Raw genomic sequence first — 23958 nt, forward strand, 5'->3', positions numbered from 1 at the left:
AAATATAAAAATGGTTTCATTTGGCTAAGTATAGTGATGCATGCCTTTCATCTTAGAACTCAAGAAACAGAAATAGGAGGATCTCTGAGTTTGAGGCTAGCCTAGTCTACATAATAAGTTCCAGGATAGCCAGAGCTACACAGAAGGGCCTTGTCTCCAAAAAAAAAAAAAAGAAGAAGAAAGAAAGAAAGAAAGAAGGAAGGAAGGAAGGAAGGAAGGAAGGAAGGAAGGAAGGAAGAAAGGAAGGAAGGAAGGAAAGAAGGAAAGAAGGAAAGAAAGAAGGAAAGAAGGAAAGAAGAAAGGAAGGAAAACAAAAAAATTCATTAACCACCTGAAAGGTTAACATCCAGAACAAGGATACAGAATCATATGTGACTCTGATTCTCTGTATGTATGTTTGACAATTGACATTCTAAGCAGAAAGTTCAAAAGGTTAAGTTCTAGGGGCCCACAATCTTACCACTAGACCATATCCTTTTAGTATTTTTTTTCAGTCATTTCCTTTTGGTATTTTTTCACATTTATGATTTATACAAATTATATTTTGTCATGGTGTATTTTCCACCGCTATATCTGGCCTTTAAAAGTTGTTCTTATAGGGTCAGAGATGGGTAAAGGTGCTTGCTACCAAGCCTGATGACCTGAGTTTAGTACTGGCATCCCACACGGTGGAATGACTGACTCCCTTAAGCTGTCCTTTGCCTGCTCCGTGTGTGCTGTGGAGAATGCATATGCACATGAGCACAGTCACAAACACAAAAATAAATAAGTAAAAAAAATAAATTAATTAAATGCCAATATATATGAGTGGCAGCATGACTCACTCACACTGCAGCAACCAGAACAGTTTTCCTACAGTAAACACAAATATGCCATGCACTCAGAATACATAGATTTTTCCATTTGTTTAGTTAATTCCTACTCTTCAAATCTGAAATGCCCCCACGGCTAGTGTGTGTGACAAGTGTCCACAGTTAGTGGCTCCTTGCTGATGAAGAGGTCACTAGGGCAGGCCTGAGGACTCACTCCTAGCTCCACTTCCTATCTACTCTGTGCTCCCTGAAGGCAGAGGCAATGTGACCAACTGGAAGGCTCTGCCCACACACCTTCAAAACAAACCCCCCCTCCCTTACGAAAGTAACTGACACAGTTCCCCTAATAAAACTCAGTGTGAGGCTGGGGTACTGACCTTTGTTTTCAGAGATGTTCACGGATTTGTGTAGCTGCCAGTGCTTGCTACTGCTTGACACCTGTACCATGTGGAACTCCTTAACCCCTGCTTCACTCTGTCAGAAAGATACACAAAAGGCACTCAGGGGTAAGAGCACATTGAGTTAAAAGACTCCAATGAGGACAAAATCAGGTGCTACTCAAATCAACCAAAAATAACATTAGAGGGCAGGGACGGAGGTATAAGGCCCCCGCTTAAATACAGTACAGGAAAAAAAGGGAGGGGAGCAAACCCCTTAGATTTTGGGGCTGGAGAGAAGGATCAATGGTGAAGAGCTCTGCTGAGTTTCTAGAAGACCAGTTTCTAATAGTACTTGATAATAAAATTATCAGAAAGATAATCTGACATTAGAAATTACCAACATTTTCTTGTTCAAATAATGAACACAATCTCGTAAGAATCACTAATATTTCAACAAAATAAATCTCAATGTTTCTAAAAAAGCGGTTTTACAGATTTATGAAACTAAAAGCAAGCATTACAGAACAAACAGCATCTGATAAATATCTGAACTGATCAGTTTGAGGCTCTAAAAGCTTTATAATCACATCTTTTGATATTTAGAGTGTACAGACAAACTGTACTGGCTGGTTTGTGTCAACTTGACACAAGCTGGAGTTATCACAGAGAAAGGAGCCTCAGTTGAGGAAATGCCTCCATGAGATCCAGCTGTAAGGCATTTTCTCAACTAGTGATCAGTGGAGGAGAGAGCCCACTGTGGGTGGTGCCATCCCTGGGCTGGTAGACCTGGGTTCTATAAGAAAGCAGGCTGAGCAAGCCAGGGGAAGCAAGCCAGAAGTAACATCCCTCCATGACCTCTGCATCAGCTCCTCCTTCCTGACCTGCTTGAGTTCCAGTCCTGACTTCCTCTGGTGATGAACAGCAACACGGAAGTGTAAGCTGAATAAACCCTTTCCTCCCCAACTTGCTTCTTGGTCATGATGTTTGTATAGGAATAGAAACCCTGACTAAGACAATGTCACTGTCAGAACATGTGAGCACAGAATTATTAATATGTAAAATGAAATCCACACAGATCCACACATACTTCTTTACCTCAGAGACTGCATCACTGAACACTATACCTGACATCAAGGTACCATGACTATTACCAGCAGATCCTTTCAAAGAGCCATTAGAGAATTTTAAGATGTTTTCATACTAGCCCATGTGTCCAGTTCTAAATTCATATTTATGCCAAAATGTGGAGAAAAAATTTACTAAACCCAAACATTTTAAATAGACTTTAGAACAAAATTCAGATTTAAAATAACTTACAGTGTTGGTATTTTCTACATCCACGAAGACTAACATATTGCCACCCCTGCCTTCTTCATCTTCAAGTGAATTACTTCTGCAGACAGTCGCTCGCACATTCAAAGACCGGCTAGTACAAATGACTGCAGTGTGTCTTAATATTCTGTGTCTGAAGATTAAAACACAAGCAAACTGCATCTAAGATTCTCTCCTTATGTTACAAATGTCTAATTTTAAATAAAGAATAGAAACACAGTAGCTTCCAGGATTCCAGAAAAACAAAAAATACAATGAGGCAAAACTATAGTAAGACATAAGTTCAGTTTAGTTGTTTATTCTCATTATTTCCGGCTCTAGGCTTTTCTCTGGCTCATCAAATTCAACCATGTCATAGTGAAAACGGCCTTTACATAGCAACAATTACAGCTCTTCAAAGCAGTCCCAAAGATGTCCCACAAGTGTGGTGGCATGTGCTATTAAGTAAGGCAGAGCTAGGAAGACCTCTGAATGCTTGAGGCCAACCTGGTCTACAGTGAGCTCCAGGCTAGCCAAGGCTACCCAGTTGAGATCCTGCCTCAGAATAAATATACTGGTCTCAAAATTAAATTTAAAATAAGTTATTTTAAAACAACTTTTTTGTGTGTGCATGCCACAGTGTACACATGAGTAGCAGGACAGAAGAAGGCAGATCACCTAGAACTGGATTACACACAGTTGTGAGACACCCAAATAGATGCTAAGAACAAAATATGAGTCCTCTGGAAAAACATCAAGAGCTCTTAACCACTGAGGCCATCTCCCCAGGCCTCAAACCTCAAACTTTAACTTGATACTCAAAACTGTAAATTTCAAATATAATTTTGCTTTTATGCCAAAGCCAGGGTGGCCCTATGGTCCTGATCTTGCCTTCACCCTCATTACAGGCATGTGCTATCATGCTGAACCTTACTGACTTCTTTCCCACAATTTAGTTCCTGTTCTCTAACTGGTGAGCTGTTGTACACAGACAAAGCTGATTCCTGTCCACTTGGTGTCCATGTTGTGCAATCTCTCTCGCCCTCTGAAGCTCCAGTCACTACCACAGCTCTAAAGCTTCTCTGGCCAGAGAACTCGGCCTGTGTCTATCATCTTGAGACTTAACACTACTAAGGACCTAAAAATGTACAATCACTTCAAGTAGTTTCCTGGTTTTGTCTTTACTTTAGATTTAGATATTCTACAAAATAAAAGAATGTTAATTTTATAAAGATGACAGTGGCATTAGAATTCTGCTGTGCAACTTGCAGGCCTAATGTACCAACCAGCGAGGCTGCATCCTTTAAGTGATCATCCACTGGACTCCACTGTACATGCATTTCTCATATATGCCAAAATCACATTCTTACAAAAGGACAGCCGTATGGGAGGGGGCTTCATATACAAATGACACAGCACTTAAGTCTATCAAAGAATCAGTAAATTTATAAACTAAAAACAACTAAAAATTCCGTTTTTTTTCGATTTTCTGCATTAAAAAAATTTCATGTTGTGAATTTTTTTACATTCTTACCTACCTAAAATTAAGTTATAATTATAACAAGTTTAGATTTAGACACCATGCATAACTGGGAAGATGGTTACCTCTTAGTACTCAGTAATATATAATATGTACCAAATATGTAGTAATTATAGCAAGTAGCAAATATTTAATGTGTATACAAGTATTAAAGATCTTACACTTTAAAGGTTTTAAGTTACCCACCGTTTTTTAGGCTCCTTTTTAACACTTTCATAGTAAAATAAAAAGTTAATTTCATGAACACCCTCCTCGTCTGGCCCGCGGAGCCACATTGGCAGCTGAATGGAAGCTCCAGGGAGTAGCACGGAGTCGGGGAGGGGGACAGGAATGGCCTCTAGCTGCTGTCCTGTGCCACTTCCGAAGTCCACAGATGATGCTGTTGATACAAGTGCTGTCCCCAAGGAGGGGGAAGTTGTCACAACTGTCTTATAGGCACTGCAGTTCTCAGATGTGGAGGGGCTCAGCGGTGTTAGAGCAGCAGTATTGCCACCAAAGGTGAAGAACTCTGGACGTTTAGATACAACTTTCAATCCAGTCAGAGGACATTTGCTGACATTGACAAACTCGACATATGCTTTTCGGATTTCTCCACAGAGGAGCCCTGTAGGAAAATGTATAAAGAACACCTGCATTGGAGGGAAAAATATTATTACACTGTTAAAAATTCTGAGCCTCTAATGAGCAACGCTGTAAGAGACTGAATTTCTTTTCTAAAAGAACAAGTTATTTCATAACTCTCCTGTGGAACAAGCATCTAATATTAGTTTGCTACTCAGATTTTAAATTCTGAACTTTAAATACAGAACAAGATGGCTTGCCAAACTGGTATGACTATGTATGTGCAGACAAATAACAAGCTATTTAAAATGGCTGTAAAAACTAGATGAAAATTGGACATATAACCTTTATCACTGTTACGTTAAAAGTAGCTAACATACCAACAAATTCCCATGGCTCACTGGAGAACCATGATTCCACATCCACAACTTCAAAATCAAAAAACCTCCCACAACCCTGACTTTTAGTAACTCAATGGGGCAAGACCAGATCTAGCAAATGGAGGATTTTCAACCCGTGAATAAAAGCTAGACATATTTCAAACTACCCAACAACCGTCTTTAGATTCATACACTGTGAACAGAAATGCTAAGAAATTAAAACTAGAAACTTAATGACTTCTCAGTGATTTAACACACAAAAGACAAAACACTCACAGAGAACACACCTCAGCACTCACTGGCAACCCCAAGTACATGTAAGTGTTTGTTCTTTACAACTTTTTGTTTGGTCAGCCCAAACACTACTTGTTTCTATATAGAGTAAGAAGCCACCCCTACACCCTGCCCAGACACAGCTATAATACAAACAGTTCCAAACAGAATGGATGTGAATTTAAAGGCTGATAAATTCCACAAAGTATGAGCCAATGATAGTACCTGGTTCATGTTTACGTACACTGTCATGTGAAACAGTACTTGCTGCACCCTCTACACCTAAAGCTTAGGAAACATCAAGGAAGAGAGTAGGAAGACTGAGAGCCAGAAGGACCAGGCTGTCTGCTATTATCAGTGTTTCCTATATGTGACAAGGAAAATACACTCATCAACTTCCAACAATATGGTTGCCAGAACAAGACCAGTATAAGGATAGAATCAGCTGATGTGAAATTGCTGATAGGGGAAATTCCACATGGTCCCACCCCAAATGAAGTGCTACAGATGCCAATGCCCAATAAGAAACAAGTTCTCGCATAGGCCACACAATCCCCAGTAGTCAGCCTAGACCCTACCTTTAAGCAAAATGGAATGACTCAGGTTTACACAGACAAACCCACGCACCATAATAATTTTAAAAGCGATTGGGAGGAAGGACATAGGAGGAGTTAGAGGAAACAAAGTGACACAGATGTGGGCTCATGTATAAAGTTCTCAAAGGAGACAATCATGGAAGAAATACACAAAAGTTACACTTTTCTTCATGTGTGGATTTTTGTGACAGGGTTTCTCTGTGTAACCCTGGCTGTCCTGGAACTTGCTCTGTAGACTAGGCTGACCTCACACTCAGCAATCTACCTGCCTCTGTCTTCTGAATTTAAGGTGTCTACTGGAATTAAAGGTGTGCACCACTACCACCCTGCTAGCTATATTTTTAATAGTTTTAATAACCAAGGAACATTTCAATTTTATGCTTAACAAGAACTGTGTACTAGTAGAAGTGACTGTTTTGGTTTCGATTTATTTTGAAAACTTACTATAATGATCAGAAGGCTTCATAACTTCTTACCTGTGTAATCCCAGACAATCATCTATGACCTATGTCTTTAAAGTATAAAAGAGAACAGACCTAACATGACATTTAAACTCTAATCAGTCTCAATTCATCTCCAGGCACTAATCTTACCAACAGCTATAGAGCATTAATGAATTTTCATTGCTAAGAACGTGACAGGCTATAATGTGAAGGGGGAGATGAGGAGGTTGGACTTTCCATGCTAAACACACAACACACAGAGAAATAAGGAAATACTAGTGAACCAAACAGACAGCACTCAACGAAACAGCCACACGTGGTGGCCCATGTCTTTAATCCCAACACTCAAATGGCAGAAGTAGGCTGATTTCTGGCCATCCTGGTCTATATATCAAGGTCTGTGGCTACATAGTGGAACAGACAACAAACAACAAAAATATCTATCTCTCAACAAACAACAAAAATAATAAAACAAAAAAAGAATAAACAAGAATTTTTAAAATTCTTTTACAATATCAGTAAATAGCACAAAGACCATCCTACTGAGAGTTCTAGGACTAGAAAAAAACCTTTGGTCATACTACCTTGACATTCATGTGAACACACTCCTTCAATTTAGCACACACAAATTGTTGCTTCTTTGTCATATACTGACTTTCCTGGTCATAAATTTTCAGTTAAATTTTATTGATCAATAGATTTGACTGTGATGCTGGAGTTCATTCAAAACCAGGGCCTCACATGTGCTAGACATGCATTCTACCATTGAGCACTAACAGACAGGCTCTAGATACCAGGCACTTCATAGACAGGTAGGAAGATCAACAATCCCAGAATCCACAAGCAGCTGGTGAGACATCAGGTAGTGCTGGTATTAGCTGGAGTTCTACTCTCAAACTCAACTGTCTTCTGACCTCATACACACACACACACACACACACACTCTATCATATGCACCTATATACACACGAAAATAATGTGAAAAAAACAACAAAAATTAATGAAAAGAATGCATTTTTTAAAGTATACAGACATTAGTGAATAAGACAGCTGGCTCAATGGCAGAATGCATGTCTAACACATGTGAGGCCCAGGGTTTGAACTCCAGCATCACAATCAATGAATCAAATTTAACTGAAATGTTTTGACTAGAAGAATCAGTATAGCACAAAGAAACAATAAATAAACAACTAAACATGACTTTAGATAAGTAAAAGCTCTCAACATGGACAAGGATACCAAATAAAGTTAAAATATTCATAAAATGGCACTTGGGCCTGTATCTTTTTTTTTTCTTTTTCCCATTACATTTTGCCCCTTTGCTTTTAAATTAGATCTGAAAATACATGAAGCTGGACAAAGGTCTCCCCTAAATACCCACCACTACCAACACCCAATCATGAGACATGATGCATTTTATAACTCATACTATATTTAGGATCACAGTCTAAAAGCAAACACTACTTTGGATCATATTACAGGCACCTTTTGAAGAACAGTGGTCATACCTACCAACTGCCCTACTAGGGAAACTGGAAACTAGCCCATGCAGTATGGCACTTATAAATAAAGCCTGCCTTGGTTTGCCCATCTTTGTTGTCCCCATCTCCTGACACCGACTTTTCTTCTGCATGTCACATTCTATTGGTCTCTCCTTACTAACAGCACAGCCTGCAGACCTACTTCTCTCCACTCATCTATCCATATAGACACCAGAGGTCACTTTGACTGAGTTACTTCTCCAGGAGCACCCGTCCCCACATATGCGTACACTGCTTAGATTGTCCATGAGCACCCACTCACATATTATTTCTATAAATCGCAAAACGAGGGCCATCAAGTTCAATAACAAAAGTGCTGAGTTACAAGTATTTCCCAATGTCTAATAATACTTTAAGGATTATACCTTACAGCATGGTTCTGATGGAACATCAATTTTCACAGTCTGACCTTTGTCAATGAGATCTATTTAGCTAGCTTAACAATAATTTCAAAGTGCAATTCAGGGCTAGAGAGATGGCTCTTCTAGAGGTCCTGAGTTCAATTCCCAGCAACCATGTGGTGGCTCACAGCCATCTGTAATAGAATTGGATGTCCTCTTCTGAGTGTCGGAAGACAGTGACAATACTCACATAATAAAATAAATAAATCTTTTTTTTTAAGTGCAATTCAAATCCTAGCAACTCAGGACAGAGGCAGGTGGGACTACATAAAGAGTCTTAAGACAACAAAAAAAAAAAAAAAAAAAAAAACCACCACTATTCCATCACCACCAAGATGTTATCAACAGCAAATGCACTATCAACAACCTCATCCTAAAATTACTTTCTGAGAAATATCACCCAGCTCTGTAATTGTTAGGCCCTGACATGGGAAGAAGTATGATACCTCAAGCAGTGGCATCTCCTCGGTGACTATAGGGTCTAAACGTCGGTCAGGGCCATATTTAACAGACGTCTTCTCTTCCTTTGTGTTGTTAAGCCGAGGGCCTTGAATTTCTAAATCCTGTCTCCCTCGGACAGACATACTCAGAGAATGTTTTCCTGCAATTAAAAAAAAAAAAAAAAAAAAAAAAAAAAAATCAACACCCTATAAAGATGTAACAGGTTTGAAGATTTACGTTAACTTGACTATATAAATACTATAGATTTTCAAAAATACCAGAAAAATTCTAGGCAACTGCTGAGTAACACACATAATCACAACAGTGAATATAGTTCAGTTCCATATTTAATACCATTTATGGTATGCTATTCAATTTCTCATTCTGTCTTGGATTTCCTAGTGTTACATAAAAGCTACTTATCATTGAACAGAAGCCTTTAAATCAAGTATCATATAAATCATAATATTGACCATGAGAAAATATGAAATTAATATGTAATAACGGTGAGCGTTTTACTTTTACTCATATTGAATATGACACTAATTTGATGATGACAACTACATTTTCTCAAAAGGCTGAACAATGAAAATTATAATACAGATAGTTTTCTTTTAACTTCTTCAGTATCTACATGAGGTTTCACCAAAGGCTTCATGAAGTACTCACATGTGTGCAAGGGCTAGGGTGTGCTCAACTCCATCTTCCTGAAGGCTACTCAGGGCTTCAGATTACAAAGGTCCAGATGAGATATATAATGTAGTGTCCCTATGAGTTATTATTCTCAAGTCCCTATGAACATTCTGAATGAAAAGAATCTACACTAATATGTCATGAAAACCCTATTTATATAATGGGACTTAGTTTAATGTTAACTCAAGGTCACAAGTTATAACCTCTAATGTATCTGTTTTAGCTCTCTAATTCTTAGCTATATTTTATGGACGACCATAATTCTGTAATATTCAATTCAGAGTTAAGTACCAGTGAGAAAATAAAGTAAAACAATTCTCAATACACACTCAACACTGTTTTAAAAACATAATAAATTAGCAAAACTACTTCCAAATAATCTGTCTAGAGATTATTAAAATAGGAAGCAGAAATATAGTACTCAGAAGACCATACTCAAATGTTGTGCATTTGTTTGTAGTTTTTGTTCCTGCTGACTCGTCCTTTCTATTTAAATCTCTCTTCCACCCAAGCAGCAACATTAACTCTAAGTGCAGAGGTCAGCCAGTGTGCAGGACAGCCCACTGTCAGTTCTTATGAATGTAAAGCTCACACGTGGCAATGCCAGTCAGTTTTAATTTGTTTTAAGATCTATCCACTAAAATAAAGCTCTGGAACTACAGCGTTTTATTGCAAACTCCCTTCTTAGCATCTTTTTAACCTAAACTCAACCAGCTATATATTAATTATAAGATAATATTAGGATCTTGTAGAGTTCTCCATGTTAAAAACAAAAACAAAAACTACCAAGCCATGCTAAATAAAGTACATGTATCTTTATAGTTTTCTTCAAAGTTTGAAGAGAATACTATTTAGGGCACCAAGAATATTAGCTTAAAACTGCTCATTTTGGGAAAAGTTAACAATATTTCAAGTGATTTATTTTCCTGATATTTTTGGGTTTTGTCTTTACTGGAGACCGAGCCTGGGACTTCTTACTAGCCAAGTGCACTATCAATGAAGCACACCAACAGGCCAAAATGTTACTTTTATTAAATACTTCGTATTTAGCTAAATGCTCAGGCTATTTTTGGAATTCTCCTGTCTTACACTCCCAAGAGGCTGGAATTACAGGCATGTACTGCCACAGATAGCTTTGACTATTTACTACCCAATGAGAAAACGGTGGCATTTGTATGTTGTTTTATAGAAAGGAAGTATTAAAAACAAAATATAGTAAGGTGGTTTTGTATTGGTAGCAGACATTTCAACAAATAAAAATTTTTTTAGTTAGAATTTACTAAACTGAGATCAGTAACAAAAATATTATCAGTAAGAGAATAAAATCTCTTACTTTTGAACCTATGTCAGAAGTTAGAATGATCTAAATTACATGCTTATACATGCTTGGATGCCTTTATGAACAGCCCAGCCTACAGCCCAACACAGAATCATACGCTTACTATGATTAGTATTAGTATTATGAGACTTTTTTTCTTGGTGGTAATTGTGTAACTTGACTACAGTTCTCACACTACACTCTGTAGTTGATAACATAACATGGGCAATGTCAAATGGCTGGACAGTCTTGAAAGGCACATTAGACCTGGTTAGAGGAAACCTCTATCCTCTTGTATTCCATGGGCTGGCGTAAGGTCTACTTTTCTAACTGCTTAGCGATGCTATAGCTTTACCTGTGTGACATCCAGGAAGAGCACCAATGCCATCTACTGTCACGGAGCCCTGAATAGTGCCAAGATTATACACAACTCCCAGAATGTGCAGCTCCCCTATGTGATGGGGAAAGAGCTTCAGTCTTGCCTATGGAAATATTGAAGTCATTCTTATTATGTTTTCATAGGATCTTAATAGCACAGTACCTCAATTTTGGAATATTGCAAAATCAACTCATGATCTAAACTTTTAAAATGACATTTTTCTTATAGAAAAGTATTTTCTTTTTCTTTCTTTTTTTTAATTTATTTTTTTATTTATTTTATCACAGAATCTGCAGTGGCATTTCTGCCATTTAGGGAAATAGAAGGGATCAGCAAATCCCAAGTATAATGAAAGAGCCTACCCCTGGGAAGATCACTTTCTTAATCATGGTATACCCCTGTCAGGTTAAGTGGAAAACATCTTTCTTAAAGAAGATCTATAAATTCAAGAACTGTTTTGTTTTCTTTCTTTTCATTCTCTCTCTCTCTCTCTCTCTCTCTCTCTCTCTCTCTCTCTCTCTCTCTCTCTCACATTTGGTTGTTTTGTTATTGATCTAGGGTCTCTCACTATGTAGCTTTGGCTAGTCTGATACTTGCTATGTAGACCAGGCTCAAACTCATACAGACAGACCTACCTGCCTCTGCTTTCTGAGTGCTGGGTCTAAAGGTGTGTACCACCAAACCAGGCAAAAAAACAAATAAAAATGTTGTCTGGATCCTCAAAAACACTTTTTTTTCTCTTGTAGTACTGGGACTCAAACATGTGGCCTTGCACACACTAAATAAATGCCAGACCTAAAGGAATACTTTTAGTTTAAAAAAAAAAAAAAAAGTCTGGGCTGGGTGCGGTGGCACAGTTTGAATCCCATCACTAAGAAGAAAGTCAGGCAACCTCTGTGAGTTCAAGGCTAGCCTGGTCTACAGAGTGAGTTCTAGACTAGTCAAAGATACACAGTGAGTCTTTCAAAAAAGGAAGAAATCTGCCCACCTAAGTGCCTGTACCTTTACCATGCTAACAACCACCAAGAAAGCTTACCCCTCCCCCACTTCTCCAGAAACTTAATCAAAGACAAACTACTGCTTTCGTACAGATTTCTTTGGACCAATTCCAGTATTCTAATCTTACAAATTTTAGATTTAAAAAAATGCTAGAGTAAGCCAGGAGTAGTGGTACACACCTTTTATCTCAGCACCAGAGAGGCAGAGGAAGGTCAATCTCTGTGAGTTCAGGACAGCCAGGGCTACACAGAGAAACCCAGTCTCAAAAACAAAACAACAACAACAACAAAAGCTAGAATATAATGGTTACAGGAATTTAGCTGATCTTTTAAATTTTGTTTTCAGTTTACAAGCTTAGAAAGGCAAAAGACATAAAAATAATTAAAACAATTACCACTTTAGATTCTTCACTGTTAATTAAGAATTCTGAAATAACTTCAGTTCCAATCATTTCTTGTTCACCTGTAACCTAAAGAACAAATTACATATTTTTAAATAAACATACTAGTGAGTAAAATAACAAATTATTAACATTTTCCTGGACAATTTACAAACATCAACGGAAGTTAGTACCTGCAGATGCTTGTATGTTTTCTACACCCACAGTAGAGCCAACTATGGAAGGTACCTGATGTATGTTTCATTTTGCTCAGCCTGACTCATCTAAAGCGAATAAGTTATCTATTCAAGATGCAGTCATCGAGAGGACAAGAATCAAAGAGAAGTTCAAATGCTCACAGCTAATAATGGCCAAAATAATTACTTAAAATACCACAAAATACATGGCTTGCCTAACACAGAAGAGGCCATAGGTTTGGCTCAAAATTCTACCACAATTTAAATCTAAAAGTTCTCCATAGAATTACTGTGATAGTAAACATGGAAACCTTCAAACCAACTAGTAAATGACAGTGAAATGGTCTATGAATAATCCATAAAACGTGATAAAAAATAAAGTATAAATATTTTAATAATAGAGAACACATAGTAAGCAACAAATGAACAAAGCAACATGAATAGCAGAAGAAAATCTAAAACATGAGCAATAAAGCATACAAATGAAAAAAAATCAATGTAAAGATCACAGGCAAATGTTTCTAAACAGCAGGAAGGGAGTTAAGTTTGTGTTTCCCTGCACTCTTACATTTCAAGAATAAGCTCATGTGGTTTACACCTAAAGTAAACTAAGGGAGGGGCACTGACGCAGCATCGGCACGCCAGGCACAGCTTCGACGCGCATTGTGATACCTGTAGCAACTTACTCGTTCTTTAACTTTTTCAATGTCTTTCCCACTGGCATCTTTAGGCTGAAACTTCCAGAGCAATGACAAATCAGACAGCAAAAGCGGAACTTTTAAAGGGTTTCTGAAAGCCACTTCCACAGTAATTGGCTCTACAAAAGAAAAAGGCTACACTTAGTAAGTTTCATTTAAAAGTTTGTCACATTGTAGAGCTCAGTTTGGAAGTGACTTAGGTGTCAGTCTCTCAGTGCTCCGTTAAATACACAGATAGTAGACCCCCACCATTTGCTTATAAATGCAGCTCAGTACTTAGGGAGTTGTCTTTATGCCCAGGGCCTCCAGTATTGTGGCATTTCATAAATTATCTTAAAGTTGCTTTAAGTAGAACAAAATGGCTCAATGGTTAAGATCACTTGCTGGTCTTATAGAGAACCCACAGAGTAGCTCCAACCATTTCTAAATCCAATTCCAGGAGATCCATCATCATCCTCTTCTGCCTTCCAGGGCACTAGGCATGCATATGGTGCACATACATACATACATGCAGGCAAACATTCGTACACATGTTTTTTTTTTTAAGTTCAACTATATCACCTTCTACAACTGCAAGTGGAAATCTGGAGTTATCGGAGTAACTGTTCAAACAATACTGTGTAGGATAGAAACTGGATGGAATTACTCCTTTATTAGCCACAGCCACAACATGTTCCTCAAGTTCTCGCCACTGCTGGGACGACTCAGAGTCATATTCTTGATCAAGACTTATATGAGTAGCTGCTTGCTTTTCACCTTTAAAAACAAGAAAAAGAAAACAAATTTCACATTTTAATACACATGAACTTCTGCCTCATATAAAACATATTGCAAAGAAGATCCAGATATATCCAGATAAATATACAGAGATATATATGCACTCTTGCAGGATTTCCAATTTTCTGATCTATAGTAATACATTATATATATATATATATATATATATATATATATCCCAGCCCAGAGCTTCTGCTCGCCTTGATCATTGAGTTCTCAGATAAAAGACACATCCACAGCCTATTTTTAGTAAGTCTCAAACAGCATAATAGCTGGGCAGCTGCCTACCCTCCATGTTGTTAGGATCTACTTTCCTATTGATTACTACGCTCCTAGCTCTAATTGGGCAGCCCTCAAGGCCATGCTCAAGCTTCACTCCCTCCAGTTCAGCCTGGTGTCCAACATGCCCAGGAAGAGACGCAGAACATCTATGATGAAAAAGTGCAGCTCAGCACTCATCAAGCACACGAACATATCCAAAGAGTGAAGACCTTTCCAGGCCTCACCTCTGAGGAAGTCTGTATTTATTGTAAAGGTAGCAGTGATGGAGCTTTGTTGGAGGATGCTTACCTGGCACATACGAAGCCCTAAATTCAATACCCAGAACCACACAAAATGAAGCATGGTGGCACATGACCAGTAATACTAGCCCTTGGCAGGAGGAAGCAAGAGGATTGGTTAAAGGCCATCTTAAGGTACAAAGTTTGTAGTGCAGATGACATGGAACTTTGTCTACATTTTTTTAACCTTAAAAATAAAATCTTACAACTAGAGAAGTAAACTGTGCTTGCTGCTTCTGTATACATTTTATAATAAAAAGTTAACTTAGACTGGGTGTGGTGACTCACAGCCGTAACCCACACTGACAGAGGCAGAAGGCTTGTTCCACGTTCGAGGACAGCATAGTCTATACATACAGGGCTCCACCCAGCGTGGGAACCTTGTATCAGAACAGAAAAACCATGTCTATCACGTGACTTCAGGAACTACACTCAGTGAGTACACAAAGGTCCTCTATATGCACTGAATGTAGCACACAGCAATCACTGGAGGTGTTTGCCAAGCTGACAGAGCAAAGAGCACCTCTTATGTGAGAAAAGCTGCTATAATCAATCACCCAACCTTTTGGGTTTTGTTGTTTTTACTTTTTGGACTAGAAAAAAAAACAAAACAAAACAAAACAAAACCAATAAAGTAGTGGCTATACTGGAGAAAGAACAGTTCAAAAAAATAGTCATTAGATAACTAGGCCAAGTGGAAGTTTACTAACCGTCTGCTGGTCGTCTGTCATGGCCAAAGAAAACCCGTGTTGCTGAACTGTTAATGTACGGTAAAGGAAGCTGTGGTAAAGGACCATCTGGTGACAGCTGATTTACATTCTGGTAGAAATACAAAAGAAACAAAACAGTTTTTAAGAAAACTACATTTTTTTCATGTTTCCTAATTTTTAATACACAAGTTATAAAAACAATGCAAAAAAAAATTAGACATACAAGTACTAGTTTATATACCAGTCTTAAAAACTTACAATTGAGAGTGCTTTAGACATCATTTATTCTACCTCTAGAGGACCTTGCTAGTCAGGCTTGGTGCTGCAGACCTATAACTAACACTAGCTACTCAGGAGCCTCAGCCTCAGGGCAACTTCAAAGCCAGCCCGAGCAACTCAGAAAAACCCTATCTCAAAACACAAAGTAAGAGGGCTGAGGAGATAGCTCAGTGGTTGAGTGTTGTCTAGAACCTTCCTGGAGAGTACTCAACTGGGTAAAATTTTTGTTTTGTTGCATTTTAAACTTCCAAATGGTACTTGACTGAATTTTGTTTCTTGTTGACTTATATCATCCTATCTGCCAAATTTTAACTGGTCTAATTTTAAATTGAGCCTAAAAGAAGTTACTTCCTGTGAGGAAGCTAGGACATTCAACCTTTCACAGGCATTGAAGGGGAGAGTTTAAACATCCGAAGTTTCCTATCCAGCAATGATTTATGGTTCTATCTACCTAGATTACGTATAACACTTGCAATAAATCCACACCTCAACTTTTATCAGGAAAAGAAAGGAGCACATCCATCTATGGATGGTAGGAAGATTGATTATTTTGTGAAATCAGCTGCAATCTTCTAAAAATGTAATAAAGTAGGTCCAGCACATGCCTATAATCCTGCATTTGTGAGGTTCGAGGCTAGAGAATCAGGAGATCACATTCATTCTCAGATACACAAAGAATTCTAGTCCATCCTAAGCCAAATTAAAGGCTTGTGTGCTGTTGTACACCTGAGATACCAGTACTTGGGAAGCTAAGGCAGGAGGGTGAAGAGTCTGAGGCCAGTCTAGTTAAAGACTGAGATCTATTTTAAAAAGAGAAAAGGAGCTGAAGAGACATCTCCGTAGCAAAAGGCACTGGCTACGTTTCCAAAGTAGTACAGTTTAATTCCCAGCACCACTGGCTTACAACTGTCTGTATCTTCAGTCACCTCTTATGGCCTCTGTAGGCATCAGGCACATAAGCAAAACACCTTAATGATTAAGTAAGTAAATAAATTTAAATTTAAATAGGGCTGGAGAGATGGTTCAGTGGTTAAGAGCATTGATTGCTCTTCCAGAAGTCCTGAGTTCAATTCCCAGCAACTGCATGGTGGCTCACAACCATCTGTAATGGGTTCCGATGCCCTCATCTGGTGTGTTTGAAGACACCAACAATGTATTCACATAAATAAATCTTTTTTAAAAAATTAACAAAGAAAAAGAGGCTATCAATTTCAGAGAAGGGGTTATGGAAGGGATTCAAAAGAAAGGAAAGGGGGAAAGTAATACAATTCTATTTTAATTAAAAACATTTTTTAAAAAAGAAAACAAAAAGCTATAAAACAATGTTTACTGAAATATTAAAATTCTCTTTTAAAACTATGTAAGGGTCATGTAGTATAGATCTATAACCAAGAAACTTTCAACAACATTTTTACGACAGGTAGTTACATACTCTGCAATAAAGCCATTTTATTATACTCTAAAAGGCCAGTCGTAAGCATGTTTTTTCCTGAAGATGATAATTTTAGAAGTTTAAATGTTTATCCCTAAAGAGAAGTATTTACCTTATAAACATAAAGGTATTCTCTGAGAAAGGCTCCTTGCTGAGCAGCAGACTGTTTGCTTTCATTGATTAAAATGTGTCTGAAAGCAGAAACAGCATTGTCCAGCTGCCTCAGAGTATAGGACTGGCGCCCAATGGTGAAGTTGATGTGATCCTCTGCCAAAGACCAGCCTTTTCCTTTGTAAACTTGCATGGCTTGACAATAGCAACGCAAAGCATGCTTTTTCTGTCAGAAAATAAATGAAACATGTTATTACAGTTAAAATGTGCCTTGAACTGGAAGAAAATAATCACAAACATATGCAGAGGCATAACACAAATACAAACAAGAAACTCACTCATCTACTGAAAGAGAATATGACGAAGAAAATGAATGATCAGGATAATCTCACCAGCACACAACTCTATGGAGAACCATCGTAGGTTAGGTCTCCTCAGCCACCCACAGCATGAATGTACGTGTGTTTGTTCTTACATCTGCCCCTTATTTCTCTGAGATCAGCTTCTAAGGAAAATAGTCATTGCTTAATTTGGCTTTATGTATTTCAAATTCTTTCTGTGAACCGGTAAGGTATAACAGTTGATTGTCAGTGCCAATCTGATTGGATTTAGACTTACTATGGAAACATGTCTCTGAGGGTGCCTATGAGAGAGTTTCCAGAAACATTTAACTGAGGAGGGAAGACCATACTGAATGTAGGGTACCAATCTATAGGGCACAAGCACCTATACTAACTAAAGAGAGAGGTGCCTTGAGATGGCCCAAAGAAGAGAGATGTTTGCATGTGTGCCTAAAGGTCTGAGTTCAGTCCTTGAACCCTACAAAGTGACAGGAGAAAACTGACTCCAAAGAGTTGTCCTCTGACTCCACAGGTATACAATACCACAATACCATGTGACCACACACACAACTAATAACAATAAATGAAAAAATGAGCCACAGAAAAGTTAGGTAACCATATTCAAACTTTATACATCAAGAGCCTGTATATATATCCAGTCATGGTCTTTCTACCAATACGTTACCTGAAAGCAAAATTTCAACTTTTAGTACTAATCATAACAAGTTGCAAGCGGGATGAGAGTAAGCAGGAGTTCCCAAAGGTAACGGCTTGTCAGCAAGCCTGACAAGCAGAGTTTGAGTCCAGAGGAGTGACACTGTGGAAGGATGACAACCATGCCTGTATGTTTTCTGACTTCACACATGGACATACACAGACATGAGCACACACACAGAAACAAAGAAGTGTGACAAGATACCTACCACTCGGGAGGCAGAGGCAGGTGGCTCTCTGTGAGTTGGAGCCCAGCCTGGTCTACAGAGTGAGTTCCAGGACAGCCAGGGCTACACAGAGAAACCCTGTCTTGAAAAACCAAAACCAAGGGTGCTGGAGAGACGGCTCAATGGTTAAGAGTACTGACTGCCACTCCAGATGACCTGGGTTCAATTCCCAACAACCACACAGCAGCTCACAACTGTCTGTAACTCCAGTATCTGACATCCTTACACAGACATATATGTAAGCAAAACATCATCAAGGCACATACATTTTTTTTTGAAGAATTAAAAAGAGGAATACACAAATAGATGATGAAAATGAAAACAAAAATAACTTTTAAAAAAGATTTGGTTTCTTCATGGAAACAAGGGGGAAGGGGGAAGAGAGGAGGAAAAGGGTAACATTTAAAATGTGAAAACAGAATATCCAATAAAAATGAAAAACAAAAGACTTGGTTTTACTTGTAATTATGCATGTGCACATGGGTTTGTGTTCCCAGGCAGGTACAGGTAGTTGTGAAAAAGTCAATGTGGGTGTTAGGATCCCAGCTCAGGCTCTCTGGAGCAGGTCTTAACTACCGAGCATCTTTCCAGATGCAACAACACTTTAAAGACAATGTGCTTACCTGCCCTGCTTTACTAAAACGGTGGCCTGCCAGGATCATGTGAAAAGCATATTTTCTAACCATGGGGCTCTTCATGTTTATGAAGCAATGTGCAGCCTGTTCCAAAAGAAGTGCACTTCGGAGATCAGAATCCTGTGAATGTGCAAAAGAAAGACCAGTTATCGACAGAAGTGAAAGCAAAAGAGCTTTTGTTTCCCAGCATAGGATATAATCAATAGCTGCTTGGAACAGAAGAAGACAGAGATGTGAGGGCAAAATAATCTCAATTCTTCCTCCAAGCACCAGACTATTCATTTAAAAAGACTTCCTCCCCCCCAAAAAATGACCTTTTTTTGTTCCTTTTAATAAAACCCAAATAGCCAATTATGATGTGTGCTGTGTATAAATCTCTGAGGAACCGCAGTCCCTCGGAGCAGTTCAAAGTGAGCAGCAGAATGAAACTGAGAAGGGATACATACATCCCAACTAAAGATGAACTCAAAATCACAACAGAAAACAATTCTACCAACTTAGTTTCTACTGGATGTTACCTGGTGACTAATAGCATATTTAATGTATACCTCTCCCCAAAGAATACAGGTTACATTATGTAGACCATGATGCAAGCTAATTCATGACTTCACTCTTTTTAAAGAACATTTGCTTAAAGGAACCTTCAATTTTACTAAACTATTAGTAAGAGCTCTCAAGGACCTCTTCACAAACTCTTTGTAAATCAGGACAAGAGGACTGCAAGCAGTTCCCACTTTCCTGACCCTACCCGCCCAGGAGCTGTAACAACTCGTCCTCACTGCCTCCCCTCCTGGTAAGCCGTAGCTTCAGAGATCAGAGAGAAAGTGATGAAGTTTGCTGATTAAGAATCAACAACTTTCCCCAACTTTCTCGAGGTCCTCAGCCTTAAGCTGAACTTACCAGGCCCTTCCATGTGTTCTGCTGCCATTATTTTCCCCAGGGAAAGTTGAAAACAGAAAACATTGACTTTTAAATGCAATTATTTCAAATTACTTTCATCAAACAGACCACTATTATAAACTATCTCCGTAACAGTCTTAAAGACATACTTCCTTCCCCCCATAAAAATAAATTCACTGATTTAGTTATCTAGTTAAAGTAACTACAAAAAAGGCAAATATCTTTGCTAACCCAAAATATTCATTTGCAGGACTATTTCCAGTTTGGTGCTGCCTTTTCAGTTTCTCTTTCCATATGCATGAGTATTTATGTGCATAACATGCATGTGTGAAAACAAACAAACGTGCATTTTTATATACAAGTGGTAATATAATCAATCTTGCTTTTTTATAACCCATTTATATATTTCACTTCTTCTAAATAAATATTATATCCTAATATGTAAAAACTTCACAAGTTATAGACACCAATTAATTGCATGTTTTTTGCTACTATAAAAAATTATAAGTATACTTATAATTTCTGTGTGCATGTGTGTGTTACTGGGAACAGAACCTAGTATAGTTTTACCACTGAGCTACAATTAATTCTGCTCCTACTTCCTAAGACCAGTCTAGAACTCTGTACATCCTCTGGCCGGTCTCTTGCATTTCGAGAGAGAGAGAGAGAGAGAGAGAGAGAGAGAGAGAGAGAGAGAGAGAGGAGGAAGAGGAAGAGGAAGAAGATGACTGAGGGTTACTGGAAGGAAAGGGGTGGCTGATATTGGGATGTAAAGTAAATAAATTTATGAGAAAAGTTTTTTGGTTTCTGAAGCTAGAGAGATGGTTCAGCAGTAGTACAGAATTGCCTTACTGGGCATTATTGTGGAGGCTTGATGACCCAGAGAGGGGAATGCTAGGGCGCTAAGGCAGGAGTGGGTGGGCCGGTGGGGAAGAGGGAGCAGGTTTGTGGAGGGGAAACTGGGAAGAGGGTAACATTTAAAATGTTAATAAAATAACCAATAAAAAAATGAAAAGAGGGAAAAAAAACTTCTTACAGAGAACCATAGTACAGTTCCCAGCACCCATGTCAGGAAGTTCATAACTGCCTATAACTCAAATCCAAAAATTCTGATCTCTGTGAACTCACACACAGACACATACATGTACATGCATAGACATATACAACATACACATTCAATTTCATTAAACAGTAAAACTCATATAGGAACTAATCCTAGATATCCTACTTAAAGGATGTTTTTTAAAAATCTGTAATGCTTTTCCAATAACTCAATGTATAGCCCAGTTAAACCCATATAATAAACTCAGCACCATAGGACTTAAAAGTCAAGTTATTACTAAGAAAAAAAATATTTGAGGGGGGAGACTGGACATTTACTGTAATAGGACAGAACTTGCCTGGCACATGTGAGGCCCTGAATTCAATCTCAAACACAAAGAAGAGCAAAGAAGGTGGGATAAAGAGGGGAAGGTCATTGCAAATTCATAATGTTACCAGAACCTGTTCCTACCCATGCTCTAAAGCAAAAAAATGACAAATCATAGAGATTTGAGAAAGTAAAGTTAAAAAAAAAAGTAAAAAGATTATAATTAGAATTAGATATAATTCTAAAGAAATTTTATTTATTATGGGGGTAGAAAGACAAACACATTTAAGCAAGGGGAAAAAAAACAAAAGTTCCTGGATCATAAATTCTTTGTATATTCACTAATAACTGTAGAATGAAAACCATTCCAAGTGAAGACCAAATTTACTTTTGAAGCAGAGTATGAATACCCTTCAAGAACCTTTGTCTAACATGACCAAACAGCTCGTGTCAGACACCATGTGGTGGTCTGAATATCAACAGCCACCATAGGCTAATGTCTGAATGCTTAAGACACTAAGGAGTGGTACTATTTACTATACATAATAATAGTAGTAACAAATTAAAGAGAAAGTAGTGGGCTTTCAGAGACCTTTGAGATATGAATCAAAGTATGTGTCAGAGGATAAAAATATATCCAGCCCATTACCAATGTGCATCCATCCTGTGACAGGATGGAGGAACACAGAAGTACCTAAGGTACTGCAAACCTCTTTCTTCATCCTGAACAAGGAGAGCTAACTGTCAATAACGTGTTACAAAGTACTGGGTAAAAAGTCCTAATTTTTTTTTATTAGAAATGCCTGCTCTTGCTCTTGCAGCCTTGCTCTCCCACCCCTACCCCTCCGCTTCCCTTCCCTTCCCCCCTCTCCCTCCACGTGCTCATGGCCGGCCTCTACTCCTCTACACTCTCTCTCTCTCTCTCTCTCTCTCTCTCTCTCTCTCTGCTTCTACCACCTTCTTAAATCTCCCATGACTATTCTGTACTTTAAAAAAAAAAAAGAAAAGAAATGCCTTTATCTACTTCAGATGCATTTTTAAAGCTTAATGGTTTTCTTTAAATGGTTATAAGGTAAAAGCAAAGACTAAATATTCCTCAGTGAGTGTGAGTGTGTGTGTGTGTGTGTTTTTTATTAATCATTCTATTTGTTTCCATTTCAGATGATATCCCTCTTCCCAGTTTCCCCTCCACAGCCCCCCTCCATGCTCTCCCCTTGCCTCTATGAAGGTGCTCCTCCACTGCCTTACATCAAAGAAGGTGCCACATACACGGTCATAGTTAGTTAATAGTCAAAGATAAACTGAGACTACAGAAACACAATAAATTCAGTGAAGGCAGGAAAGGTAAGAGCACCAGTGTTCAGTTCCCACACCCACTAACTCCAGTCTTAGGGAACCTGACACTTTCTATCCTCTGTGAGCAACAAGCACACACACGAAGCACAGACACTCATGTTGGCAAAATACACATAAACATAAGGGAAATAAATAAAAATAGAGCACACCCCCAAAAATAAAAACAAAAACCCCAAAACGTTAAAATGAAGATAACAAATAACTAGCAGTGTTTAAATCCTGAGAGCTCCTCCTTATTTTATGTCTTAGACAGCACCTCATTACTAATAACTAATGAGATCAAACACTACACAGTCCAGTACCTCACTTGTCAACCGTATCAGAAGAGCTGCAGCCTCTGAGTACTTGCTTTGACTTTTTAAAATTTCAGCACTAAGCAGCACACATCTTTCAGCCAGCACCATATTCCTAAACGAAAACAAACAAGGAAAAATAATCAGCATCATACAATTCTTTAGCACACTGAAGTTATACGCAGAGTCCAATAGCAGATTTTGAGCAAGAAGTCTGCCTTGCAGGCTAGTCTGATATTCACAGCTAACCTGCTCCTTTTCTTCTTTCTAGCCCTTTTTGGATATATAACAAAGTCCTATGCATGCCTGCTCCAACGTAACAGTCTCACTTTCTCTAAGAATTTATCCAACACCCACTCAGCTGCTTGGCAATCTCCACAACTGAATCAGCCTGCTCTTTTGAACCCTAACTCAGAAGGCAAGGCTATCCCTTTCTTGTCTCCTTCCAGTAGTACCCAACTGGCTCCCTTTCTGCCAATGTTCTCAAATTCCAACAAAATGATCAAGATTTAGGAAAAGAAGTCTGTCATTTTCTACCTATTTTTAAAAAAAATCAATTCTCATATATTTATTCTCTTTATAGGTGCTAGGAATCAAACCGGGAGCCTGGCTAGTGAGAAGCTATAGGCCCAGCCCAACACATTTTGTCATCAGACATTTTAAAAGTAAGAACCATAAGGCAAGAGTGCACATGTTTAGTGATATGCACCTATAGTCCTGGAAGGAAAAAAACTTATCAAGTTGTCTTTGACTTCCGTATGCATACCGTGGCATGTCCATACCCACATACGCAGACACACACACACACACAAATGTAAAATGTTGGGGGGCGGGGGTATTACTCTCAACAAGTATTGTAGGATGGCACAAGATCACACACCTTTAACCCCAGAATATGGAAGTCTGAAGTAG

The 23958-nt window shown here is 38.4% G+C and overlaps 1 protein-coding gene across 3 annotated transcripts in view; it reads right to left on the reverse strand.

Annotated features, from left to right (window-relative positions):
- TRAPPC8 (trafficking protein particle complex subunit 8) overlaps positions 1-23958 on the reverse strand; it is a 67385-nt gene that overhangs the window by 11166 nt on the left and 32261 nt on the right. For 2 of the 3 annotated variants that reach the window (XM_080919841.1, XM_080919842.1), the window contains 12 exons: positions 23056-23161; positions 19117-19248; positions 17213-17437; positions 15390-15498; positions 13904-14098; positions 13331-13461; positions 12463-12537; positions 11046-11172; positions 8685-8839; positions 4230-4672; positions 2510-2657; positions 1190-1286 (listed from right to left, as the gene is read on the reverse strand). In XM_080919841.1, the coding sequence (XP_080775967.1) occupies positions 1190-1286; positions 2510-2657; positions 4230-4672; positions 8685-8839; positions 11046-11172; positions 12463-12537; positions 13331-13461; positions 13904-14098; positions 15390-15498; positions 17213-17437; positions 19117-19248; positions 23056-23161 (1943 nt within the window). Of the gene's footprint in view, positions 1-1189; positions 1287-2509; positions 2658-4229; positions 4673-8684; positions 8840-11045; positions 11173-12462; positions 12538-13316; positions 13462-13903; positions 14099-15389; positions 15499-17212; positions 17438-19116; positions 19249-23055; positions 23162-23958 lie in introns of those variants that run through there. The other variant, XR_013975095.1, reaches the window with a different exon arrangement.

This window comes from Micromys minutus, assembly GCF_963924665.1.
Source record: "Micromys minutus genome assembly, chromosome: 8".
Lineage (NCBI taxonomy): Eukaryota > Metazoa > Chordata > Mammalia > Rodentia > Muridae > Micromys > Micromys minutus.